General features: G+C 49.5%; 1 protein-coding gene across 1 annotated transcript in view; it reads right to left on the bottom strand.

The window, feature by feature from the left end:
- Positions 1-8,439: 8,439 nt before the first annotated feature.
- EXOC6B (exocyst complex component 6B) overlaps positions 8,440-22,523 on the bottom strand; it is a 235,023-nt gene continuing 220,939 nt past the window's right edge. Inside the window, 2 exon segments of the mRNA XM_066185120.1 lie at positions 8,440-8,830; positions 20,052-20,193. Coding sequence (XP_066041217.1) covers positions 8,706-8,830; positions 20,052-20,193 — 267 coding nt within the window. The 3' untranslated portion in view covers positions 8,440-8,705.

The following is a 22,523-nucleotide window of genomic DNA, read 5'->3' as shown; positions in this document are numbered from 1 at the left end:
ATCTCATTGTGACGTCACTGCCTGGGGATCACACGTGAACACCAAGGCACAAGGCTCAGGTGATGCTGGGAGCAGGAAATAAAGACAAAAAAAAAAAAGGGGGCCCCTCAGGGAGCATCTGCGGGTTTGGGTTTGATCATTTTGGTTTTCCGCCGTCTTCCTTCCATTTCTCCACCACTCCCGAGCGTTTTTGGGGAGTTAGGGGGTGGGAGAGGGACGGATGGAGACAATATTTTAATGCGGAATGCTCCTTTCTTCTGAGTGAAAAGCAAAAAGGAAAGAGGAAACGGCCTCAGGTTGTGCCACGGGAGGATCAGGTTGGGTATCAGGGAAGATTTCTCTCTGGAAAAGGATTGTCCAGCCCTTTAACTCAATGAATCTTACAATAATTAAGTATACAAATAACTTCACAGATTTCCAAAGGTAAACGAATTCCAATTACGGATTGAGAAGGCGAATCCAGGCGTTTCTGGGGAGGGAAATCCAGTGCACAGGTGGTTTCCCTGTGTTAACGAAATGACTGAGTTCCCCCTGGCAGTGACCTCGGAGAGGACACTCAGCCACCCCTGAGGCCCACCAGGAATTAACTGCAGCTTCCCCAGGCAACCTGGCGCTCAGGAAAGCCGGGACAATTTGGGTTTCTGGAAGCAGAGAGGTGGGACAGAGGACGAAGGCGATAACGTTAATAATAAAAATAATAATATTAATAATAACAACTTTCTGGGAAGCTGATGCGGTTATGGATGCCCAGAGAAGCCTCCATCACACTCAGGGGCGTTAGGAAGCAAAATATCCTTTAATTAGCAGCAATTAGCCGGGCTGGAAGTCAGGCACCTGCCCTTGGTGCTCTCCATTATCTCCTCAGACTCTCCAGGGCTTCGTGTTCGCACAAGAAGCGGCAAAACGGGCACTTTGCGATGGCCCGTGGGCACCCCCTTAATGAAGGTGATTAATAACCCTGGGTAAACGATCCAGGAGATATCAGCCAGGGTGAGCAACTTGGAGAGGAGCCACAGAAGTAATTAAGAGCCCGGAGATAGGATCTGAACGGCAAAATCCCGGATTTGAGGGTAGCGATCCAGCCTTGCTGGGAAAAGAGGAATTAGGGCTGAACGCTGGAACCTGTGTTCTTCACACCTCTGCTTCCTGAGGGGTTTGCCAGGGAGGATTCATGGAATTCTGGAGTTCAGCATTTCCCTTGGCACGTTTTGGGGGGCTGCAGGCAGAGATCCAGAGCTGGGAAAGGGCTTTGGGTCACGGGGCTGGACAGGACAATGCGGCAGAGGCCACAGGAAAAAAAATGGATAAAGAATTAAAATGTTGTTAAGCAAGGACAGGATCCACAGGATTAAAGGACGCAGGAAAATGGGGAGGATGGGAGAGGTTGATGGTTGGCTGAGGTGTTTCCCGACCTGAGGGATGCTGTGCTGATTATGAAGTAAAAAAGAGATGCAAAGTGCAAGTGTGATCTTTACACGGCCAAAAACCTCCCCTGCAAAGGGCCCTGAACATCAAAGGTGAGCAGAAACCCGAAAGCACAACCTGAAAAATCATGGAGTCATGGAATGGGTTGGGTGGTGGACCATGGAGATCATCCTGCTCCAACCCTCTGGGATGGGCAGGGACACCAGGTGGATCTAAACCCCAGCGTCCAGCCTGGCCTGGGACACTTCCAGGGATCCAGGGGCAGCCACAGCTTCCCTGGACACATCCCTGTGCTCAGATCCCTCTTCCCTGGACACATTCCAGAGCTCAGATCCCTCTTCCGTGGACACAACCCAGAGCTCAGATCCCTCTTCCCTGGACAAACCCCAGTGCTCAGATCCCTCTTCCCTGGACACAACCCCATGCTCAGATCCCTCTTCCCTGGACACAACCCCGAGCTCAGATCCCTCTTCCCTGGACACAACCCCGAGCTCAGATCCCTCTTCCCTGGACACAACCCCATGCTCAGATCCCTCTTCCCTGGACACAACCCCGAGCTCAGATCCCTCTTCCCTGGACAAACCCCAGTGCACAGATCCCTTTTCCCTGGACACAACCCCGTGCTCAGATCCCTTTTCCCTGGACACAACCCCTTGCTCAGATCCCTCTTCCCTGGACACAACCCTGTGCTCAGATCCCTTTTCCCTGGACACATTCCAGAGCTCAGATCCCTCTTCCCTGGACACATTCCAGAGCTCAGATCTCTCTTCCCTGGACACAACCCAGAGCTCAGATCCCTCTTCCCTGGACAAACCCCAGTGCACAGATCCCTTTTCCCTGGACACAACCCCGTGCTCAGATCCCTCTTCCCTGGACAAACCCCAGTGCACAGATCCCTTTTCCCTGGACACAACCCAGAGCTCAGATCCCTCTTCCCTGGACAAACCCCAGTGCACAGATCCCTCTTCCCTGGACACAACCCCTTGCTCAGATCCCTCTTCCCTGGACACAACCCCTTGCTCAGATCCCTCTTCCCTGGACACATTCCAGAGCTCAGATCCCTCTTCCCTGGACACAACCCCGTGCTCAGATTCCCTCTTCCCTGGACACAACCCCTTGCTCAGATCCCTCTTTTTCCAGAGCAGCACGAGGGAATTCCAAGAACTGCCCCAGCTCCGAGGCTGTGGCCGGACAAGGCAGCGAGGGAGGGGAGCTGGAGCCAAGGGGAACAATCCGGGGATGAAAACCAGCGGCCGAAATGAGCTGAAAACTCCTCATGAGTCACCTTTCCACCCCTGCCCGCCCTCGTGCAGTGACTGGCGTGGCAGCGGAGCTCCTCTCCCGGCAGGAACCCCGCAGACACAAGCAGGGACACGCCAGAGGAGACACCTCGGCGGGGAGAGCTCCGGAGGATTGATCATCCCCCCTCCCCAGCCTCCTGCTGCTTTCTCCCAGCAAAACCAGCTGGGAAGGATCAGCCAAACCAGTCTGCTGAGCGGGATGGCTCTGGGCTCACCCAAAATCCTGGGGTTGTTTTTGTGTTTTTATTGCTCCCCGAGCGTCTTCCTGACTTTGCAGGGCTGGGGAGGCACACTGAACTGTGAAATGCAAAAACAGGTTAAAAAAAACCACCAAAAAACCAACCCAGAGCTCCCTGCCTGGTGGGAATGGACCTTCAGGACATCCTGGATGCTGCCTTGGAGGGACTGGCTCCACCTTGCCAGCACCAGTGGTGACGGAGATGAGAAGTGGCCAGAGCCGGGGGGATCTTCAGCCCAAATTCCCAAGGGTTTTCCACCTGGGGATGGAAGCCCTGGAGCACAGGGAAGCGGGAGGAGACAGGGCTACACCTCATGGGATGTTCTGAGTGGAAAGAGACCCAAGACTGAGCCCAGGACACCCCAAAAACCCCACCCTGTGCGCCCCTGGGATGATGATGATGATGAGGATGATGATGATGAGGATGATGTCCCAACGCTCCTGGAGCTACGCCAGCCTTGGGAACGTGACCATTCCCTGGAGAGCTGCTCCAGTGCCTGACACAAGGACACAATTCCAGCCCTCCCAGTGCCTTCAGAGCAGCCGGAGGGGTTCCCAAACACCCGCTTTATCAGCTGATGTTTGATAAGGAGCCAGGCTGGACGCCCACCATTCCAGCACCACTGGAGCTCCCCCAGTGACCTCACACTCCTTCCAAGGGAGCAGGTGGTTCCCTAAAACCAGGCAGGGAGCCCAGGAATCCGGGCTGCTGGAATGTGAGGCTCGGGGGATGAGCTCACGCTCAGCAGCTCCGCTCCTCTGTTGGGTTCTTATTTTTAGATTAAAAAAAAGGTGTAGGAGTGGAGAAAAAGGGGAACATCTGGTGAGCGCACCCAGAGCAGGAGGGAGAGGAAAAGCTGGGTGAAGTTATGGACGCGCCTGGATCCACCCCTGGAAGTGTCCAAGGGCAGGTTGGACATCAGGGCTTGGATCCACCTGGGACAGTGGGAGGTTCCCTGGCCATGGATGGGGTGGGATGGGATGGGATTTAAGGTCCCTTCCCAACCAAACCGTTCCATGATTCCATCACACAGCAGGGAGGGAAGGGAATTGTGTTCCCAAGGGGATCATTCTTTTATTAAGTGTCTCTCTCAGGGGTGGTAAGAGAAAAATGAACACATCATGGGGAGACTTCCCATTTCCCACTTCTCTCTCTTTCTTTTTCTTTCTTTCTTTCTTTCTTTCTTTCTTTCTTTCTTTCTTTCTTTCTTTCTTTCTTTCTTTCTTTCTTTCTTTTTTTCTTTTCTTTTCTTTTCTTTTCTTTTCTTTTCTTTTCTTTTCTTTTCTTTTCTTTTCTTTTCTTTTCTTTTCTTTTCTTTTCTTTTCTTTTCTTTTCTTTTCTTTTCTTTTCTTTTCTTTTCTTTTCTTTTCTTTTCTTTTCTTTTCTTTTCTCTCTTTCTCTCTTTCTCTCTTTCTTTCTCTCTCTCTCTTTCTTTCTTTCTCTCTCTTTCTTTCTTTCTTTCTTTCTTTCTTTCTTTCTTTCTTTCCTTCTTTCTCTTTCTTTCTCTCCTTCTTTCTCTCTTTCTTTCTCTCTTTCTCTCTCTCTCTTTCTCTCTTTCTCTTTCTCTCTCTCTCTCTCTTTCTCTTTCTTTCTCTTTCTCTTTCTTTTTCTCTTTCTTTCTCTTTCTCTCTTTCTTTCTCTCTTTCTTTCTCTCTTTCTGGCCGGGGTCCAGCATGATCCCACAATAACCACGGCTGGAACCCAACATGAGGAAATTACACACAAAGCACTTTCCCATGGGACAAGCAGCAGCAGAGTCATGGAATGGGTTTTGTTGGAAGCGACCTTAAATCCCATCCAGAGCCACCCCAACCACGGGCAGGGACACATCCCACCATCCCAGGTGGATCCAAGCTGGCCTTGGGCATTCCCAGGGATCCAGGGGCAGCCCCAGCAAATCCAGGCATTCCAGCCCAGCCAGATATTCCTTCCCAAGATCCCACCTAAGCCTGACCTTGCCTGCCTCGACCTCACTGTCGGGGTTTGAGGAGCTGATGCTGAAACGCCTGCCCTGGTCCAAGCACCCCTGGGAGCTGGGGCTGGCACCTGCAGGGGGAATCCAGCCCTCGGGATTTATCATTCCCTGGACAGAGGGAGAGGCTGGGAGGAGGCAGCTCTAATCACCGAGCGCGTTCCCTTCCCTGCAGCCCAGAGTGAAAATTCCTCAAGTGCTGGAGACGGATTTTCCTTGGAAAGGAGCCACGAGCGCTGATCTGGCTTCTGGGAGAGACCAGCGTGGCCGGGGATTGCAGGGAGACCTCACAGAACCCTCCTCCTGCACCAACCTCCTCACAGCAAACCCAGGAAAACCCCCAAATTAAAACATTTCCAGCCAAAATGATTCCACAGGCAGGCTCGGGAATGACCCGAGAGCACCCGCAGACCTCCAGGGGTGTTTGGACATTGAGGGGTGAAGATCCAGAGGAGCTGATTATTCCAGGTCTCAGCAGGGTTATTCATGGGACTGAATGTATTTCGGGTTTTTAAAATGCAGAACTGAGTGAGCAAGAGCAACGTTTAAACAGGAAGGGGGAAGAGCAAATATTCCTTCCTTGGAAAACTTTAAATATTTAGAGTCTCACTCCTACAGAAGGACTTGAGGTGGGAGCTGGCTTCCTTTACGACTTCATTAATGGTATTTGTGGATTTAGAATTGTCCCAGATTAGGAAATCAAGCCCCATTTTACACTTCTGCCTGCTCCAAATAGTGATTTTGATTCTCTGCGCTTGGCTCTTCCTCTTTTCCCAGGCAGGGATGGAATTGCTCCCGATTTCCTTGGGCACGAGGGGAAAATCAGGATTGTGATGTGCTAAACTTGAGTCTGCTGCTCTGGACAAGGACAAACCCTGATGCCTTTGAACAGTGACATCTTTTTAGGGTTTATTCCCCACTACAAGGATCTGTACCAAGGCACAAACCAAGTCACCACATTTTCCCAACATTTCGTATTTTATTCATTTTGGTCATTTCCTTTTATTTATCCCCCACTACCGGGAAAGTTTTCTCGGATTTACGAATGTTTTCTAACAGCTCCAACTGATTTTTTTTTTTTTTTTAACATTTAAATTTAAATCTCTTTAATTTCCCTACTTTGGAGATTTTTTTCCCCAGTCATTTCTCCTCCCTCCTTCCCCCATCCAGGTCATTCCATCCAAATCAACATCGTGGTGGCATTTCACAGAATCATGGAATGGTTTGGGACAGAAGGGACCTGAAATCTCATCCCATTCCACTCCCAGCCATGGACAGGGACACCTTCCACTATCCCAATGTCCAACCCGGCTTTGGGCACTTCCAGGGATCCAGGGGCAGCCCCAGTAAAAGTGGGAATTCCAGCCCAGCCCCTCCCCACCCTCCCAGGCAGGAATTCCTTCCCAATATCCCATTTAATCTACTCTATTTCAGTTGAATTTCATGACATAAAAGAGAAAGAATGCCAAGTTCAGAAAGAAAGATGTCAAGACGAGTCAAAGAACAATCCAAGACCTTCACATCCATGACCTTCCCACCTCTCCCTGCTCCCAGCTGGAGCTGGGAGCTGCTGTCCAACAGGAAGTTTTGGGAGTGCTGGAGGTCTGGTGGCCACAGTGGAGCCACCAGAGCTTTGCTTGGATGGAGTCTGGTGACACATTCCAACATTCCAGCATTCCACCAGATCAGGTCACCGACAGGACCAAGGAGTGGGAACTGCCCCATCTTTCCTTGCTACTGGATAAGTCAGGGACGGGTCAGCTCTTCTCCATCATCTGTACAGCACCTCGTTCTTTCCCTCATCATCCAGCAGATCCAGGACTTCCCATCCTCACCGGGAACTTGTTCCTGCCCTTTCCCCTTGGATATTCACAATAGAACCCTGGAATGGTTTTGGTGGGAAGGCACCTTAAAGCCCATCCAGTCCCAGCCCCTGCCATGGGCACGGACACTTCCCACTGTGTCCCAGGTTCCTAAAATCCTTGTCCAACCTGGCCTGGAGATCCAGAGGAGCTGCTGCTGTTTTTAAATGCAAGAACAAAACTCGGGAGCATCTCCCGAAACAAAGACGGAACTTCCATGGTCAGATACCCACTAGACAGAGGAGGAAGGACTGAAGAAGCTCCTGCTCCTCCTCCTCCTCCTCCTCCTCCTCCTCCTCAGTCGAGCTGGGTCCCTTTGGCTGCTCAAGAACCACACAAACATTTCCAAACTGGCCTGGAGATCCAGAGGAGCTGCTGTTTATAAATGCAAGAATGAAACTTGGGAACACCTCCCGAAACAAAGACGGAACTTCCATGGTCAGACACCCATTGGACAGAGGATGAAGGACTGAAGAAGCTCCTGCTCCTCTTCCTCCTCCTTCTCCTCACCCGAGCTGGGTCCCTTTGGCTGCTCAAGAACCACACAAACATTTCACTGCTCGACCTCACCGAGCCGTTTTCAGGCGTTTCACTCTTCCAAGAGCTTCCCCCTCCAAAATCCCCGGCCTGGTGCTTGGAAAAGGCCCAAAGCCTCCACATCCCCTCACACCCCAGAGGCCATGGTCAATAAAGTGCCGAGGAGCTAAATGAAGATAAAAGTGTCAACGCAGCCCCGGGTGATAACGCACACCTCTCCCATGGAGCTGCCGGGACCGTTCTGCAAACAAATTTTGGCATTTCCTGGCGGGCCCGGGCCCGGAGAGCGGCGTCCCGATGTTATTAAAGTCAAACACAAGTGTCGTGGGATGACAGATGGCTCCCCGCACATCAATTGGATCCTGAGGAGGTTCTCAAACCCTGAAAGCTGAAAGCGGCTCCAGCACGAACCAGAGGCAAAGATTCATCGATACAAGGGATTATGCAGATTTAAAGAAATAACCCCTCGGCACCCGAAAGTTCTCAGAATGCAAACGACGTCAAGGCCGCGAACAAGAGGCACTGCATCATGATGGCAGCAGGGACAAAGCCAGGGGGGTTTAACGGACAAAAAAAGATTGTTTTAATAGGAGAGAAGCATCAGTCATTGAGCCCTTTACTTCATTCAGACTTTTCTCTCCAACCCATCCATCTTCAGTGCCAAGAGATGACAGGACCACCTCACTTTTCCCCCCCCGGCCCCGGGCCTAGCGTATCAATGATGCCCGTTTCTCCCCAAAACAAACGGCTCCCCAGAATGGCCCTTTTCCCAAAATTGGCTGCCAAGCCCCACAGGCAGCCCTCAGTACCTGCTACGGTCAACTTGGCTTCCAACGGGGGCCCCCCTCCAGAGGTGGCCACCGATGGGAGGGCGGAGCCTTCCCCAACCATCGTCCCCAAGAGCCACTTTGTCACTCCTGGCCCGGGGAGCATCTGTGGAAGAGCGGACCGGGGAGGGGGGGTGTGACATGGAGAGGGGACACAAACGGGCACGGATGCAGGGGAATGCAAATCCCTCCGCCCTCGCAAACGCCTCGGTGGGCATTCTCTGGGAACAAAGGTCCCCCCGAGGCGGGCGGGCTCTGCATCACTGCTCTCTCTGTTCCCAGCACCTGCTCGGAGTCGCCGCGGTCCCTCCGCAGAAGCCAAGGGCGGCACAATGGACCCCGTTGGCCAGGGTCAGGCCTGGCTTTCTTCCTCGCCCCCTTCCACCAGCCCTTTTCACCTCCACCATCTCCAGGAGCGCCGGGCAAGGAGGTGGCTTCGAGGGGACGAGAAGAGGAGGAGGAGGGGGGGAAATATAGGTCTCTGGCGTAAATCACTGACGCCGTTTCCCCTCCTCTCCCCTTCCCTTAAGACCTGATGGTCTTCAGTCACACATCTTAAAAGCAAAACAAAAAACAAAAACACAAAGACTTACTTGTCTCAAGTCGATGAAGGCCAACTGCAGCGTGTCCCCTTGGAACCCAGGCACTGGGCCGGATCTGGCAAACTCTGTGGGAAAGAAAAGAGGATAAAAAGCGCCTTTAACTAACCATGGACAGGGAGATTGGCAGACGGATGACAGGGAAGACAAGAGAGGCTGGGGGAGAGGAGGACCGCGCTTCTAAGGAGTCATGTCTCCCTCCCTTCAGCGTCTTTGTTCGCCCTTCAAAATTCGTGTCATCAAAACACCATTAATTCCACCGTCCTGACAGCAAGGAAACTGTACTAATTCGACCTGAAATTTATTCCCATGAGCCGCACTGGGCTCCAGAGTATTTGTTTTGTGAACGGACAAACAACTCGCCCAGAAGAAAGGGGGGGACGGGGGGGTGGAAAAGTTTTTCCTCTCAACACAATAAAATCTTCAGCTGTGAAACCCTTTTCAGTTCCGAAAGCTATTTATATTTTAGGGCGCTGAAGGAATTTTCTAATTTCACGCCTGTCACCAGGCCCCACGAGCATTCATCAAAAAAATATGCCCGGCCGCGTCATTAATTATCAGGCGGCAGATTATTTGCATGATCTGGTGATGGCGCCTCTTGGTCAGCCCCGAACGCGGAGAACCGTTGGGTGGCATTTTTATTTCTGGTGGATGAAGACATCTGACAACTGAATAACGTTGGCCTCCCGAAGCGAAGAGAATATTTCCGAGGCCACATTTTATCTCCTTCCAGGCTAATCTGGCCAAAATTTCATACTTCGGGTCGTTCATTTTTTTTTTTTCCCCCTCCTAATCCATTCTTTAAAACCAAACCTAAAAACCGCTGAAGGGGCTTGAATGGATCCACGTTAGAGGACCTTGGTTCTTCCATGGCATTTGGCAGCTTTTTCCTTGGGAATGCTCGCGAAGCCGCATCCAGGGGCGCCTTTTGAGGTCGGTTCTGCCCAACTTCAGTTCATTTTCACCCTCTGCAGTTACAGCTTCATCTCCGCTCTCCTCACGCCCTCCCGGCGCTGAGGGGACCTGGTTTGTGAGGCCACAGCTCAACGACACCCAAGGCTCGAGGGGGAGCATCTGCCTGCGGTGGAGTGGCGTGGCTCCTGCAGGCACTTGGAGGTGCTGGAGGGATGAAATGTTTTCTTGGGATGAAGCCCGAAAAGGGAGGAAGGAGGGAAAATATGCACCAAATCCAGATTTTTCAGTTTATCCAGATTATCGCCCATGTATCCCGGTTTTCACCCTACAGGAACCCTCCAACAGCTCCTAGAGCTCCACAAAGATGAGGATTAGGGATGGCTGGGCAGTGTGGAAGGAGGATTTTGCCTTTTGTCTCCATGGCTAAGCAGAGGTACCAATGGACAGAGCGATTTCATGTCAGGTGGTCTCTTCACCTGGAACACTCGTCCTCCCAAAAGTTTTCATATCTCCAAGCCAACGCCACGAAATGGGGAACATAAATCATCCCGCTCCCATTTCTAAAGCTTTCCCAGAGCAGCCCAATCACAGAGCAGCCCCTCGGCTCCAACAAGAAGAGATTAATGAGTGAGGCACCAGGATTCAGTCCTGTCCCCCAACCGCCTCGTTCCGGGGCAGCAAAGCAGGGTTATTAATCAGCTCCCTTGCTCCACCTTCCATTAAAACCTCGGGATGGAGAACATCCTTCAAGCCAGACACAAGGCACCTCCAGGGGCACAGGGGACACTCCTCAGACTCTGCTTTTTAATAGTCTCGGATGCCAGAAGAGCTTTGAGATTGAAGCCATCGCTCATCTTCGCGGTGATCACTCAAGTGACAACCGCCGCAGGACGAGAGCAAACGCGGCTGGGAAATCATCGCTCTCGTCTGAAGTTACGAGTCGAGAGGAGCAATAAAAACACGAAAAGAGAAACTACGGACGTGACTGCTCACATTTAGATCTCGGGTAGGAAAAGCACAAACCGAAGTCGGCAGGGACCGTCCGTGGTTGTGGAGTTTTGCACAGGATGGGATTGGGCAGGGATGGACAGGAGGAAGTTCTTCCCTCTGAGGGTGGGGCGCAGGATGTCCAGAGAAGCTGTGGCTGCCCCTGGATGCCTGGAAGTGTCCCAGGGCAGGCTGGACACTGGAACAGTGGGAGGTGTCCCTGTCCATGGCACAACACGGGACTGGATGATCTTTAAGGTCCCTTCCCACCCAAACCATTCCATGGTTCCTGGAGATCGGAGCTGCCCAGCTCCAGCCAGTTCCACTGACCAATCCCGCAATATTCCGGGTCCAAAGAGCCCAAAAGTGACTTCACATGCGTCCCTCAAAAACTGTTTTAATTAATCCTAACCGCAAAGGCATTTTAATGTAGGTTTGCTATAAAACTTGACTGCAGCTTGCCCGAGCCAGCGGGGAGGGAGGATCAACCCAAACTCTCTGACTCTGATCTGCAAGGGATAAATCATCTTTACACATCCCCTCTACGCCCCACTGTCCCATCTGGAACAATTATCCCGAAAGCCACATCAATCCCGAAACGCCCCGCTTTGGAAAAGAGCGATACCTGAGAAACTGAAAACGTTTGGAAGTGAGAAACGGTGGCTGAGCACCTTCTCAAGAGGTGAAACTCCCCTGGGCGGCTCAGGGTCAGAGATGTCCCTGGGTTGAGGAACCCAACCATGATGTCCTGCCCTCCAAGGATGGGGTCACCTCATGTTCCTGATTACACTTGGAGAAATCCTGGAAAAGAAACCCTGGAAGGACTGTGAGGAAAGCGAGTTTCTATTTTGGATCAAGGGCCTCACAGCTGTTCAGCATCTATTTAGGAGCACACACGGAGTTGGGAAATTTAAGATCTTCCCCAAAGCATGAACTTCAAATCCTCATGAGAAAATGCCTGTGATTGTGAATGTTCTCACAAGGCTGGTGAATTTATCACCACTGTCAGCTGCTTGTGAGCAACCCAAGACGGATTCCGTTCCAAGGCAGATTTCATCCCAAGGCAGATTTCATCCCAAAACAGATTTTATCCCAAGAGAGATTTCATCCCAAGACACGGCTGCTCCTTGGCAGCTCACCTTTTGCTGTCTCTGCCCCTTGTCTCTTCCCACGGTTCCCTGCCCACGGAGGGGTCGGAACTGGATGGCTTTTAGGGTCTTTTCCATCCCAACCCAATCAGTGATTCCCAAGGAAGGCTGGGGAAGTTATGGAGTGACACTGCCCTCCAAATCTTAGGATGGCAGCACATCGAGCCAACCCTGATTTAATTTTCATCAAAATACTGAATTAATGCTCTGGAACCTTCCAGAGAAAGGTGACCCTGCCCATGGCTGGAATGAGATGGTCTTTAAGGTCCCTTCCATCCCAAGCCAATCTGTGATTCCTAAGGAAGCTACTGCATGGAGCTGGGAGAGTTATGGAGTGACCCTTAGGATGGTCACACATTGAGACAACACTTAATTGAACCGCAATTCTCATCAAAAGATTAATCAACACATCGACAAAGCTCTAGAACCTTCTAGAGCGAGGTGTCCCTGCCCGTGGCTGGAAGGAGATGGTCTTTAAGGTCCTTTCCCACACAAATTCGACAATTCTGGGATTCTACGATTGACACAGAGGAAGGGAAATGACATCCAAGCTGATATTCTCTGTCTCCCAGAAGAAATTGTTTAGGAGCCGATATTCTTTGTGTTCCAGAAGAAACAACGTAGGAGCTGATATTTTTTTTTTTTTTGCGTCCAAGAGGACACGATGTAGGAGCTGATGTTTTTCACATCCCAGAAGCGAGGAGAACAGGAATTCAGCCCCAGACACTCGGAAAAGCTGCAGGAGGAATGAATGCAATGCTTGCCCTGGGCTGCTGGAGAAGGAGCTGCACCTCCCGTAATCGCAGCTCGCACTTTACATACCAATGCCACCAGCTCATTCTGCGGCAGGAACGAACAAAGTCTCGGGGCGAAAAGAGGAGAAACAAAGAGGAGAGAGCGGGGCTTTAGAGGAGAGAGACACAGCCAGTTCTTCTTGGGTTTAATCTCTTCAAGCAGATTTCAGGATAATTTTCTCGGAACGACCCGAGCGCAGCGTTGGCCTCGGTACTGTCGGATTCCTTCTTTGTTCTGCCTTCACGACCAAGGCAAGTGGCAAACATAGCAAGCAACCTACAGAGCAGCCCCTTGAGCAGAAAATCACCGGAGAATAGAGCAGATCAGTATGCGGCCGTTTGTACAAAGCATTTAGCCAGGCTAAAGGTTTGAGGGGTTTGTGTTCAGGCCAAAAAAGTAATGTCTTTGCAAGGTCTACAGGCTTGGGCCACCCAGGGCAGGTCACAGGGGGACTCCAACCCCTCTTCCAAAACATTTCACTGATGAAAGAATCAAGGAACAGGAACCGTTAAGCCCCTTTACAATGGACAAAGAATAAAGAGTTCAAAGGCGCGGCAGAAAAGAGACATCCACTGTAAATTAATTAATTACAGCCAACGGGGGGATCTCCCCGTGCCCCCGGCGCGGCTGCGCACGCGGGGACAGGGCCCTGCACGGATTGAGCGGTAAAAACGCTCCCAGCCCGTGACTTCATCCCTCAAAAACGTCATCTGAGGGCGAGAATTCCTCAGAATTTCACTGGATTCGTGATGGCACCTCCGAGATGGAGGCTGAAGCGGCTCCCAGGGAAGGCAATGTGGACCAATCTGCTGAAAAGATCTAGGGAATCAACCATCTCAGGATTCCTCAAGGGAGGACGGAGATCTTGAAGTCATCTTCCTGGGATAAAGCCTTGGAAGGCCATCCTAGAAAAGCCAAGTGGATAAAGCCTTGGAAGGCTGTCCTAGATAGAAAAGCCAAGTGATAGGACCACCTTGGACAAAGCCCTGGAAGGCCAAGTGATGGGATTTTGTGGGATAAAGCCTTGGAAGGCCATCCTAGAAAAGCCAAGTGATGGGACTTCCTTGGATAAAGCCCTGGAAGGCCATCATGGAAAAGCCAAGTGGATAAAGCCTTGGAAGGCTGTCCTAGAAAAGCCAAGTGATGGGACTTCATGGGATAAAGCCTTGGAAGACTGTCCTAGAAAGGCCAAGTGGTGGGACCTCCTGGGATAAAACCTTGGAAGGCTGTCCTGGAAAAGCCAAGTGGATAAAGTCTTGGAAGGCTGTCCTAGAAAGGCCTGGTGATGGGACCTCCTGGAATAAAGCTTGAGAAAGCTGTCCTAGAAAAGCCCAGTTATGGGACCTCCTGCTCCATATCCACAGGAACAAAGTGACACCTTGAGGACACTGAGGCCGAAGACCAAATCCATGCCTGGACTCCGGAGAAGCTCACAGGTGGGGAAAAAGGGAGAAATGTTGGGTAGGAACTGAGGCAAGAGGAACGGAGAGAAGATCCCAATTCCCACACTGAGCTTCTCCTTCGCCCAGTTCCCGTACTGAGCTTCTCCCACACCGTTCCCACACAACCCTGCTCCAAAGCTGTTCCCCATTACAGCCCGAGCTCTCAAAGCTCGTTCCCATCTGGGTAATTTTAGAGAGCTGTGGGAAGAGGGAGGAGTCACCCAAAACACTCTGAACTGGGTCAGATTAAAGGAAAAGTCCTCTCCCTCCCCATCAATCGTTCCTCTGATGGAACAAAGATGGGCCTGGAGTGCAGTCGCTGCCCAGGAAGGAGTGGTCCCACTCATGGGACACTGGCAGGGCTGAGGAGCACCCACAGCCCCAGGGAGGGACTCCTCAGGGGTTGACCATGAGATGTTTTTCGAGCTGAAGGAAAGGAAGCTCTTCAGAAGGACGTTGGAGAGCCAAGAAATCTGGAACAGAATCCATAGGATTGGTTTAAGAGTCGGGTCATGGATCTCCAGAGGTTCCCAGACCTCTGGAGCACAGTGGATGTGTCCTGGCAGATGCGAAGTTCTCAGATCATTAAATACCAACACCAGCAAACGTGAACTGTGCCCATCCCACCACCAGCTCAAGAGCCTGTGGAATTTCCATCCCTGGAAGTGTCCAATGCCAGGCTGGGGGTCCAGCTTGGCCTTCCAGGGATCCAGGGGCTTCTCTGGGCCACCTGTGCCAGGGCCTGCCCACCCTCACAGGCGGGAATTCCTTCCCAATATCCCACCCATCCCTGCCCTCTGGCACTGGGAAGCCATTCCCTGTGTCCTGTCCCTGTTCCATGGGAGCAGATCCCAAATCCCCCCAACTGTCCCCTCCTGGCAGGGACTTGTGCAGAGCCACCAGGTCCCCCCCGAGCCTCCTTTTCTCCAGGCTCAGCCCCTTTCCCAGCTCCTCAGGAATTCTCCAGCCCCTTTCCCAGCTCCTCAGGAATTCTCCAGCCCCTTTCCCAGCTCTCTCAGGAATTCTCCAGCCCTTTCCCAGCTCCTCAGGAATTCTCCAGCCGCTTTCCCAGCTCCCTCAGGAATTCTGCAGCCCCTTTCCCAGCTCCCTCGGGAATTCTCCAGCCCCTTTCCCAGCTCCCTCGGAAATTCTCCAGCCCCTTTCCCAGCTCCCTTCCCTTCCCTGGACACGCTCCAGCCCCTCCAGGGTCTCTCTGACCCCAGGACCTGAGGCACACCAAAAGATGTGGGGTGGACATTCCTCTCCTGATCTGTTCTGCTTAAATCTTCCCATCTCTCCACTGCAACATTCCCATTTTTTCCCCCCGCAAATCCCGGGTTTTCCTGGCGCACTGCAGCAGGACAGACACCAGTCAGGGATTTCCTAACTCCAGCACCACAAACTCCGATCCCTGACGGATCACAGGTCGGGAGAACACCTGGGAGTCCTTGGGATCATGCCAAGGGGGAGGATGACTCCGGCATCACGGACAAACCCAAATCCCAGGATTTCCATGTGAGAAATTCCCAGATGAGGCAGCCAAGGAGGAGGTGGGGAATGGCTGTGCCGGGATCCATGTGGGATTTTGGGGACAATCTGTTGGGATGGAGAATTCCTCAACCCAGCAGAGGCATCTGTGTGTGTGTGCCTGGCTGATCCCCGGGAGAGGGGCCCAACTAAAAAGAGGGAATTTCCCGGGATTTGAAACGTTCATTTTTAGGGCGCTTTTGACTTCCCATAAAGCAGCGGTGGAAAGACTTTGGAGATGAGGGAATTGCTCGTTTTACGATCTAAGGATTGTGAAAACCCCTCAGCCACTGCTGGAACCCGTTATGGAGATGGGAAACGCTTCCTAGGAGTGAGAACAGCCCCGTTTCTTTGGGATTTTTTCGGCCGTCGCCTCCAAATCTGGGTTGTTACATTTGATCCCCGCTACGTCTGAGGTAGAGGGGGGGATGGAAAAATTATGTATTTATCAAAATACATGTTTTTATATGGATTTATCAGTTCAAAAAGAGCAGGGCGGGGCACGTAGGAATGAAAAAATCCCATTGCACTGTTAAATCTTGGATTAAGGATGCGTTCTGGGAGACAAGGAAGGGAGAAAATTATCTTCATCACCTTCAAACTACGCCTAACGTACAATTAAACGATTTCCTCAATTCACCTCACCTCTCCTTCAAAACCCTGCAGCCCCATTCCCTCTTCATGGCACTCACTGGAAGTGCCCCAAACAGATATAAAATCTTATTTTAACGTGATAAGTGCAAGATAAAACTGCTGGATCGGGCAAGGTTTGGGAATTTGTGGGGAGGAAGAGGACGGAGGCAGAGGCACAAACCGGTGCTGTGAGGATGTTGAGATTCACACCTGTGCTTTCGGGTGAAAAAAAAAAATAAAAGCTTTAAAAAATCACCAAAAAACCCAAGAATAAACCCCAACCTTGCAAACTGGAATTAATTTCCTGAACACGTCACTTCCCTCATGGAAAAATTCAAACCTTGATGGGTTCCTGCTCGGAAAAAAAACCAAATTAAAGTGATGCCCAGGAGCAGCAGAGGCACCAGGCAGACCCGTGGGGGTGAGGGGACACAGTTCTGGTGCTGGAAAGGAAAAGGATTTTGTCTCTCCTGGGGCTGACAGTGATGGATGGGGAGGCTCCAGCTCCAGCATCCATCTCCATTCCCTGCTCTGGTGGCACCTGGGGACAGGTCCCTGACCCTGCTGGGGTTGGTGTCACCTGGCACTGTTTGACACCACAGCGAGACAGACTCTGAGACTCAGAAGGCCGAAAATTTTCAGAAAAATTTCAGAAAAAAAAACTGGAAAAGTGCAAAATTCCTGCTGGAAAAATTGCAAAAAAATTTTCAATTTTTGGGCTGCGTCTCCCTTTTATACCATTTCACACAGATCAGTTGGATTGGTGACACAAAGGCCAAACCTCTTCACTCACACTGGTCACACCAGAGGGACATCAAGGAGAATTCCCTCTTAGGGAAAAGGAATGAATAACAAAATTACAGTTAAAATATTTCTCCTGTTTACAGAAAATTCCCCGGGGAAAAGAATTTCAGAAAAACTCAAAACACCTCAGGCACGGAGCCAGGGCTACAGTCACCTGCTCTGGGGTTATCCAAACAACCAAAATTTAAGGAATTGTGCTTCCCAGCCTGCTGTGAAATGCCATCCATCTTCCTTGGCAGCTTTTAGGGAAGAGCTGCAGCTCCCTGATCCACGTTTCGGATGGGGTGGAAAACTGCCGGGTTTGGAGCATTTGCAGCCAAAAAAAAGGAATTATTGTGGATGACAAACTCTTCCCGTTATTCCCAGCTCCAGGAGTTGTCCCTAGGCAGGCACCCATGGGAACACAGCAGGTTTGGGAGCAGAGCCCTGGTGGTGGCACCACGATGCTCCACACCCCTGTGAGGAGCTGCAGTCGCTTTTCGTCACTTTGTCACCTCATCTCCATCACTCTGACTGGGCGCAAAGAGGACAAAATTCCCATTTTGCCGAACGCGAATTTTGTCAAATGCAGAGAGGACAAGGGGCTGAGGCCGGGAGAGGACCAGAACTGGTGAGGAACATCTAGAAACTCCTTCAGGTGCTCCAAGCCCCATCCAGCCCTGCCCCGAATATTTCCAGGGATGGGGCAGCCCCAGCTCCTCAGAAATAAACTGATGAATAAATACACAAATAATCTGATTTTTCATTCACACACTCCAATCCCCCTCCTGTTTTTAAAACACTCCGTCCCAAAAGGTGGGGACGGCCTGGAGAACATCAAGGCGGCGCTGGAGAGGAAAGGGAAGAGTCAAACTTGGATTTCTTGGGATCCTCTGGAGGTTTAGGGAAAGGACTCTGTACACCATGGTCAATTTGGTGGGAGGTTCCATTGGATTCCTAATCTCTCCTATTCCTTTTGATTCCTAATCTATCCCATTCTTTTGATTCCTAATCTCTCCCATTCTTTTGATTCCTAATTTACGTCATTTATCTTTCCAGTATAAATAAATATAAATATAAATATAAATATAAATATAAATATAAATATAAATATAAATATAAATATAAATATAAATATAAATATAAATATAAATATAAATATAAATATAAATATAAATGAATGTATTAATAGAAATACAAACATACATATACATATTTCTATATTAATATATAATATAATATAGTATAATATAATATAATCTGATATAATATAATGTTATGTTATGTATATATTTGTATAGTAATATACATTAAATATATACATGTATAGTATAATATCTACGTTTAGTATAATATTTATATATCATATACTATGCATACTATATAATATTTATATTTTATATACTATAAGTAGCATAATATTTTATAATATTTATCGGATGTATATATATGTATAGTAAAATACATATATATTAATATATACATATATTTATAAATATCATTTTAATAAAAACACCTGAATGTCACGCATCATTTCATGTAACGCACGAATAATTATTTTTGGTTTGTACCCTGTAGTTACTTCAACTAAAACCTTTTCTTCATTTTCTCCTCTCTGGTCAACAAATAACTCATTTTATAACCAGAGGTGATCAAAACTCATGGGCCAAAATAATTTCATGTGTGGGCCATATTATAGATTCATATAATTTTTTTTATATATAAAATATATATTGAAATATAATAATCGGGTTAAATATAGTAATTGGTTTCTATATGGCAAATCTTTTTGGTTTATATACTAATAAATCTTTCTGGTCCGTACCCTGCAGTAACTTAGATTAAAACCTTTTCTCATGTCTGCTCAACAAATATTTCATAAGCAGAGCTGATCTTCCACCCTCAAAACTCGTGGGCCAAAGTCATTTCAGGTGTGGGCCACATTATATATATATATATAATATTATTTTATTTTATATTATTTTAAGAGTATGGTGATGGGGAGTTGTGAAAGAAATCTTTTATCGCATTGCTAAATGAGCCTTTTGAAGGCAAAGCCGCTGGAGCTCGCAGCAGCACGCGCAGATTCTCTGACACAAAGTTTTTAAGTTCTCAGGAGAAGCGGCTGGGGTGTGAGGAGTCGGTGTCTTGTGAGCATCTTATCAGCAGTAGTGATAACAGCGGTCTCGGTGTTTTTGTGAGACGTGCGTGTGTGTGCTTTTAGAGTAGTGCGGTTTTGTTCAATTTTTAGCTAATTAGGCACTTAGATGATTTTTTTTACAATAGCGTCGGACTTAAAATTGATGTCCGAAGGCAAGCGTAAATTCTTATACAAATTCTATTTATATATTTCTTTATTTTTCTTTATTTCTTTTATATATTTTATAAATATAAATATATATATTTATATATATTATATATTTTTATATATTATTTATTTATATTTTATATATTTTTATATATTTTATTTTTTATTTATTTTATATATTTTCTTCATTTGTTCCATTTAAGTAAGGCTACATTATTTTTGTCAGGACTAGAATTTAACCGACTGTTCAACTTTTATATATTTTATATTATATTTATTTTATACTTTTTCTTTATTTGTTGCATTTAAGTAAAGCTACATTAATTTTTTTTTTTTAGGACTAGAATTTAACCGACTGTTCAATGTTACTTGAACTTTAAACTCGATTTCAGGGCTTTTCTTTCTTACCGGCTACTTCAGTTTTTATTCAAAAAACTAAGCTTGCGTTTTTACTTTATGCCTGCACGGATCTATATATATTTTAGTTTTTCGGAAGGTTATATTTAAGCTTTTCGGAAGGTTATATTTTAGTTTCTCGGAAGGTTTTAATTTAATTTAATTTAATTTTCATATTTCTGAGCATTTATACGAACTATATGAATTCAGCCTAGGGAGACGCACGCTCTGAGAGCGTGATTTAAATCTTAGACCTGTATTTACACCTTACACCTGGGTTTAAACCTTTCCCAAAGACCCGAGGCAGGGCAGGGATTCCCGAGGACAGGACAGGGGTGGCGGGTCGGGCTCTTACGTTCGCACTCCTCCACGTCCAGGTTGAACTGGTGCAGGGCGCCCAGCGTCAGCTGCCTCACCTCGGCCTCCAGCAGCAGCTGCAGCAGCGACGTGGACAGGTGTTTGCAGGCCGACATGCAGGCGGTCTGGGCCACCTTCCCCTGCGGGACAGACAGACACGCGTCAGGGACGGAAAGCCACCAGAGAACTTCTCCAGCACAACCTTCTCAGTGAAAGCCACCAGAGAACTTCTCCAGCACAACCTTCTCAGTGAAAGCCACCAGAGAACTTCTCCAGACCAGCCCCGGCGGTGAAGCCACCAGAGAACTTCTCCAGCACAACCTTCTCAGTGAAAGCCACCAGAGAACTTCTCCAGCACAACCTTCTCAGTGAAAGCCACCAGAGAACTTCTCCAGACCAGCCCCGGCGGTGAAGCCACCAGAGAACTTCTCCAGCACAACCTTCTCAGTGAAAGCCACCAGAAAACTTCTCCAGAGCAGCCTCGGTGGTGAAGCCACCAGAGAACTTCTCCAGAACAACCTTCTGAGTGAAAGCCACCAGAAAACTTCTCCAGAGCAGCCTCGGTGGTGAAACCACCAGAGAACTTCTCCAGAACAACCTTCTGAGTGAAAGCCACCAGAAAACTTCTCCAGAGCAGCCTCGGTGGTGAAACCACCAGAGAACTTCTCCAGCACAACCCTCTCAGTGAAAGCCACCAGAAAACTTCTCCAGAGCAGCCTCGGTGGTGAAGCCACCAGAGAACTTCTCCAGAACAACCTTCTGAGTGAAAGCCACCAGAGAACTTCTCCAGAGCAGCCCTGGTGGTGAAGCCACCGGAGAACTTCTCCAGCACAACCTTCTCAGTGAAAGCCACCAGAGAACTTCTCCAGCTCAGCCAAACTCCTCAGGCAAAGCCACCAGAGAACTTCTCCAGAGCAGCCCTGGTGGTGAAGCCACCAGAGAACTTCTCCAGCACAACCTTCTCAGTGAAAGCCACCAGAGAACTTCTCCAGCTCAGCCAAACTCCTCAGGCAAAGCCACCAGAGAACTTCTCCAGAGCAGCCCTGGTGGTGAAGCCACCAGAGAACTTCTCCAGCACAACCTTCTCAGTGAAAGCCACCAGAGAACTTCTCTAGCCCAGTCAAACCTCCTTGGTTAAAGCCACCAGAGAACTCCAGAGCAGCCCAACCTCCTCAGTCAAAGCTACCCAAGAACTTCTCCAGCCCAGCCAAACCTCCTCAGTTACAGCCACCAGAGAACTTCTCCAGCTCAGCCCAACCTCCTTAGTTAAAGCCAGAAAACTTCTCTAGACCAGTCCAAACCTCCTCAGTTAAAGCTACAAGAGAACTTCTCCAGGCCAGCCCAGCCCAACCTCCTCAGTCAAAGCCACCAGGACAGATCATCTCTAGACCAGCCCAAACCTCCTCAGTTAAAGCTACAAGAGAACTTCTCCAGGCCAGCCCAGCCCAACCTCCTCAGTCAAAGCCACCAGGACAGATCATCTCTAGACCAGCCCAAACCTCCTCAGTTAAAGCTACAAGAGAACTTCTCCAGGCCAGCCCAACCTCTTCAGTCAAAGCCACCAGGACAGATCATCTCTAGACCAGCCCAAACCTCCTCAGTTAAAGCTACAAGAGAACTTCTCCAGGCCAGCCCAACCTCTTCAGTCAAAGCCACCAGGACAGATCATCTCTAGACCAGCCCAAACCTCCTCAGTTAAAGCTACAAGAGAACTTCTCCAGGCCAGCCCAGCCCAACCTCCTCAGTCAAAGCCACCAGGACAGATCATCTCTAGACCAGCCCAAACCTCCTCAGTTAAAGCCACCAGAGAACTTCTCCAGCCCAGCCCAACCTCTTTGGTTACAGCCACCAGCACAGAACGTCTCTAGACCAGCCCAAACCTCCTTCAGTTGCAGCCAGCTGAGAACTCCAGAGCAGCCCAACCTCCTCAGTTAAAGCCATCAGAGAACTCCTCTAGACCAGCCCAGTCCCCTCAGTTAAAGCCACCAGCCCAAAATTTCTCCAGACCAGCCCAAACCTCCTCAGTTACAGCCACCAGAGAACTTCTCCAGCCCAGCCTCCTCAGGGTGTCCCATCTGTGATGGGATCTTCCCACAGTGCTCAACGTCACCAGTGCCTTCTCCCAAGGGAACCCCCTCTGGAAGTGCCCATGGCTGATGGAAGGGTTAGGCCCTGTTGGGAGCTGGGAGAAGCTCCAGTCCAGGAGAGCTTTGGGGTGCTCAGAGCTCACAGGAGCTCTCTTCACGCGGGCAAGACAACATCCTACAGATTATCAGGGAATCACGGAATGTTTGGGTGGGAAGGCACCCCAAAGCCCATCTCATTCCACGGGCAGGGACACCTCCCACCATCCCAGGTTTGCTCCAACCTGACCTTGGACATTCCCAGCCACCACCTGACCCTCTCCGTGGCAGGTGGGTCTGCAAGAGGAATTAAACCCATAAAAACGGGGAAACCCTTCGGGGTCTTG

Source organism: Chamaea fasciata, unplaced genomic scaffold (assembly GCF_029207755.1).
Source record: "Chamaea fasciata isolate MVZ Bird 193981 ecotype frontalis unplaced genomic scaffold, bChaFas1.0.hap1 SCAF_6, whole genome shotgun sequence".
NCBI classification, from domain to species: domain Eukaryota; kingdom Metazoa; phylum Chordata; class Aves; order Passeriformes; family Sylviidae; genus Chamaea; species Chamaea fasciata.
The sequence above is the reverse complement of the archived record's forward strand: the minus strand, read 5'-3'. Positions and strand labels throughout refer to the sequence as shown.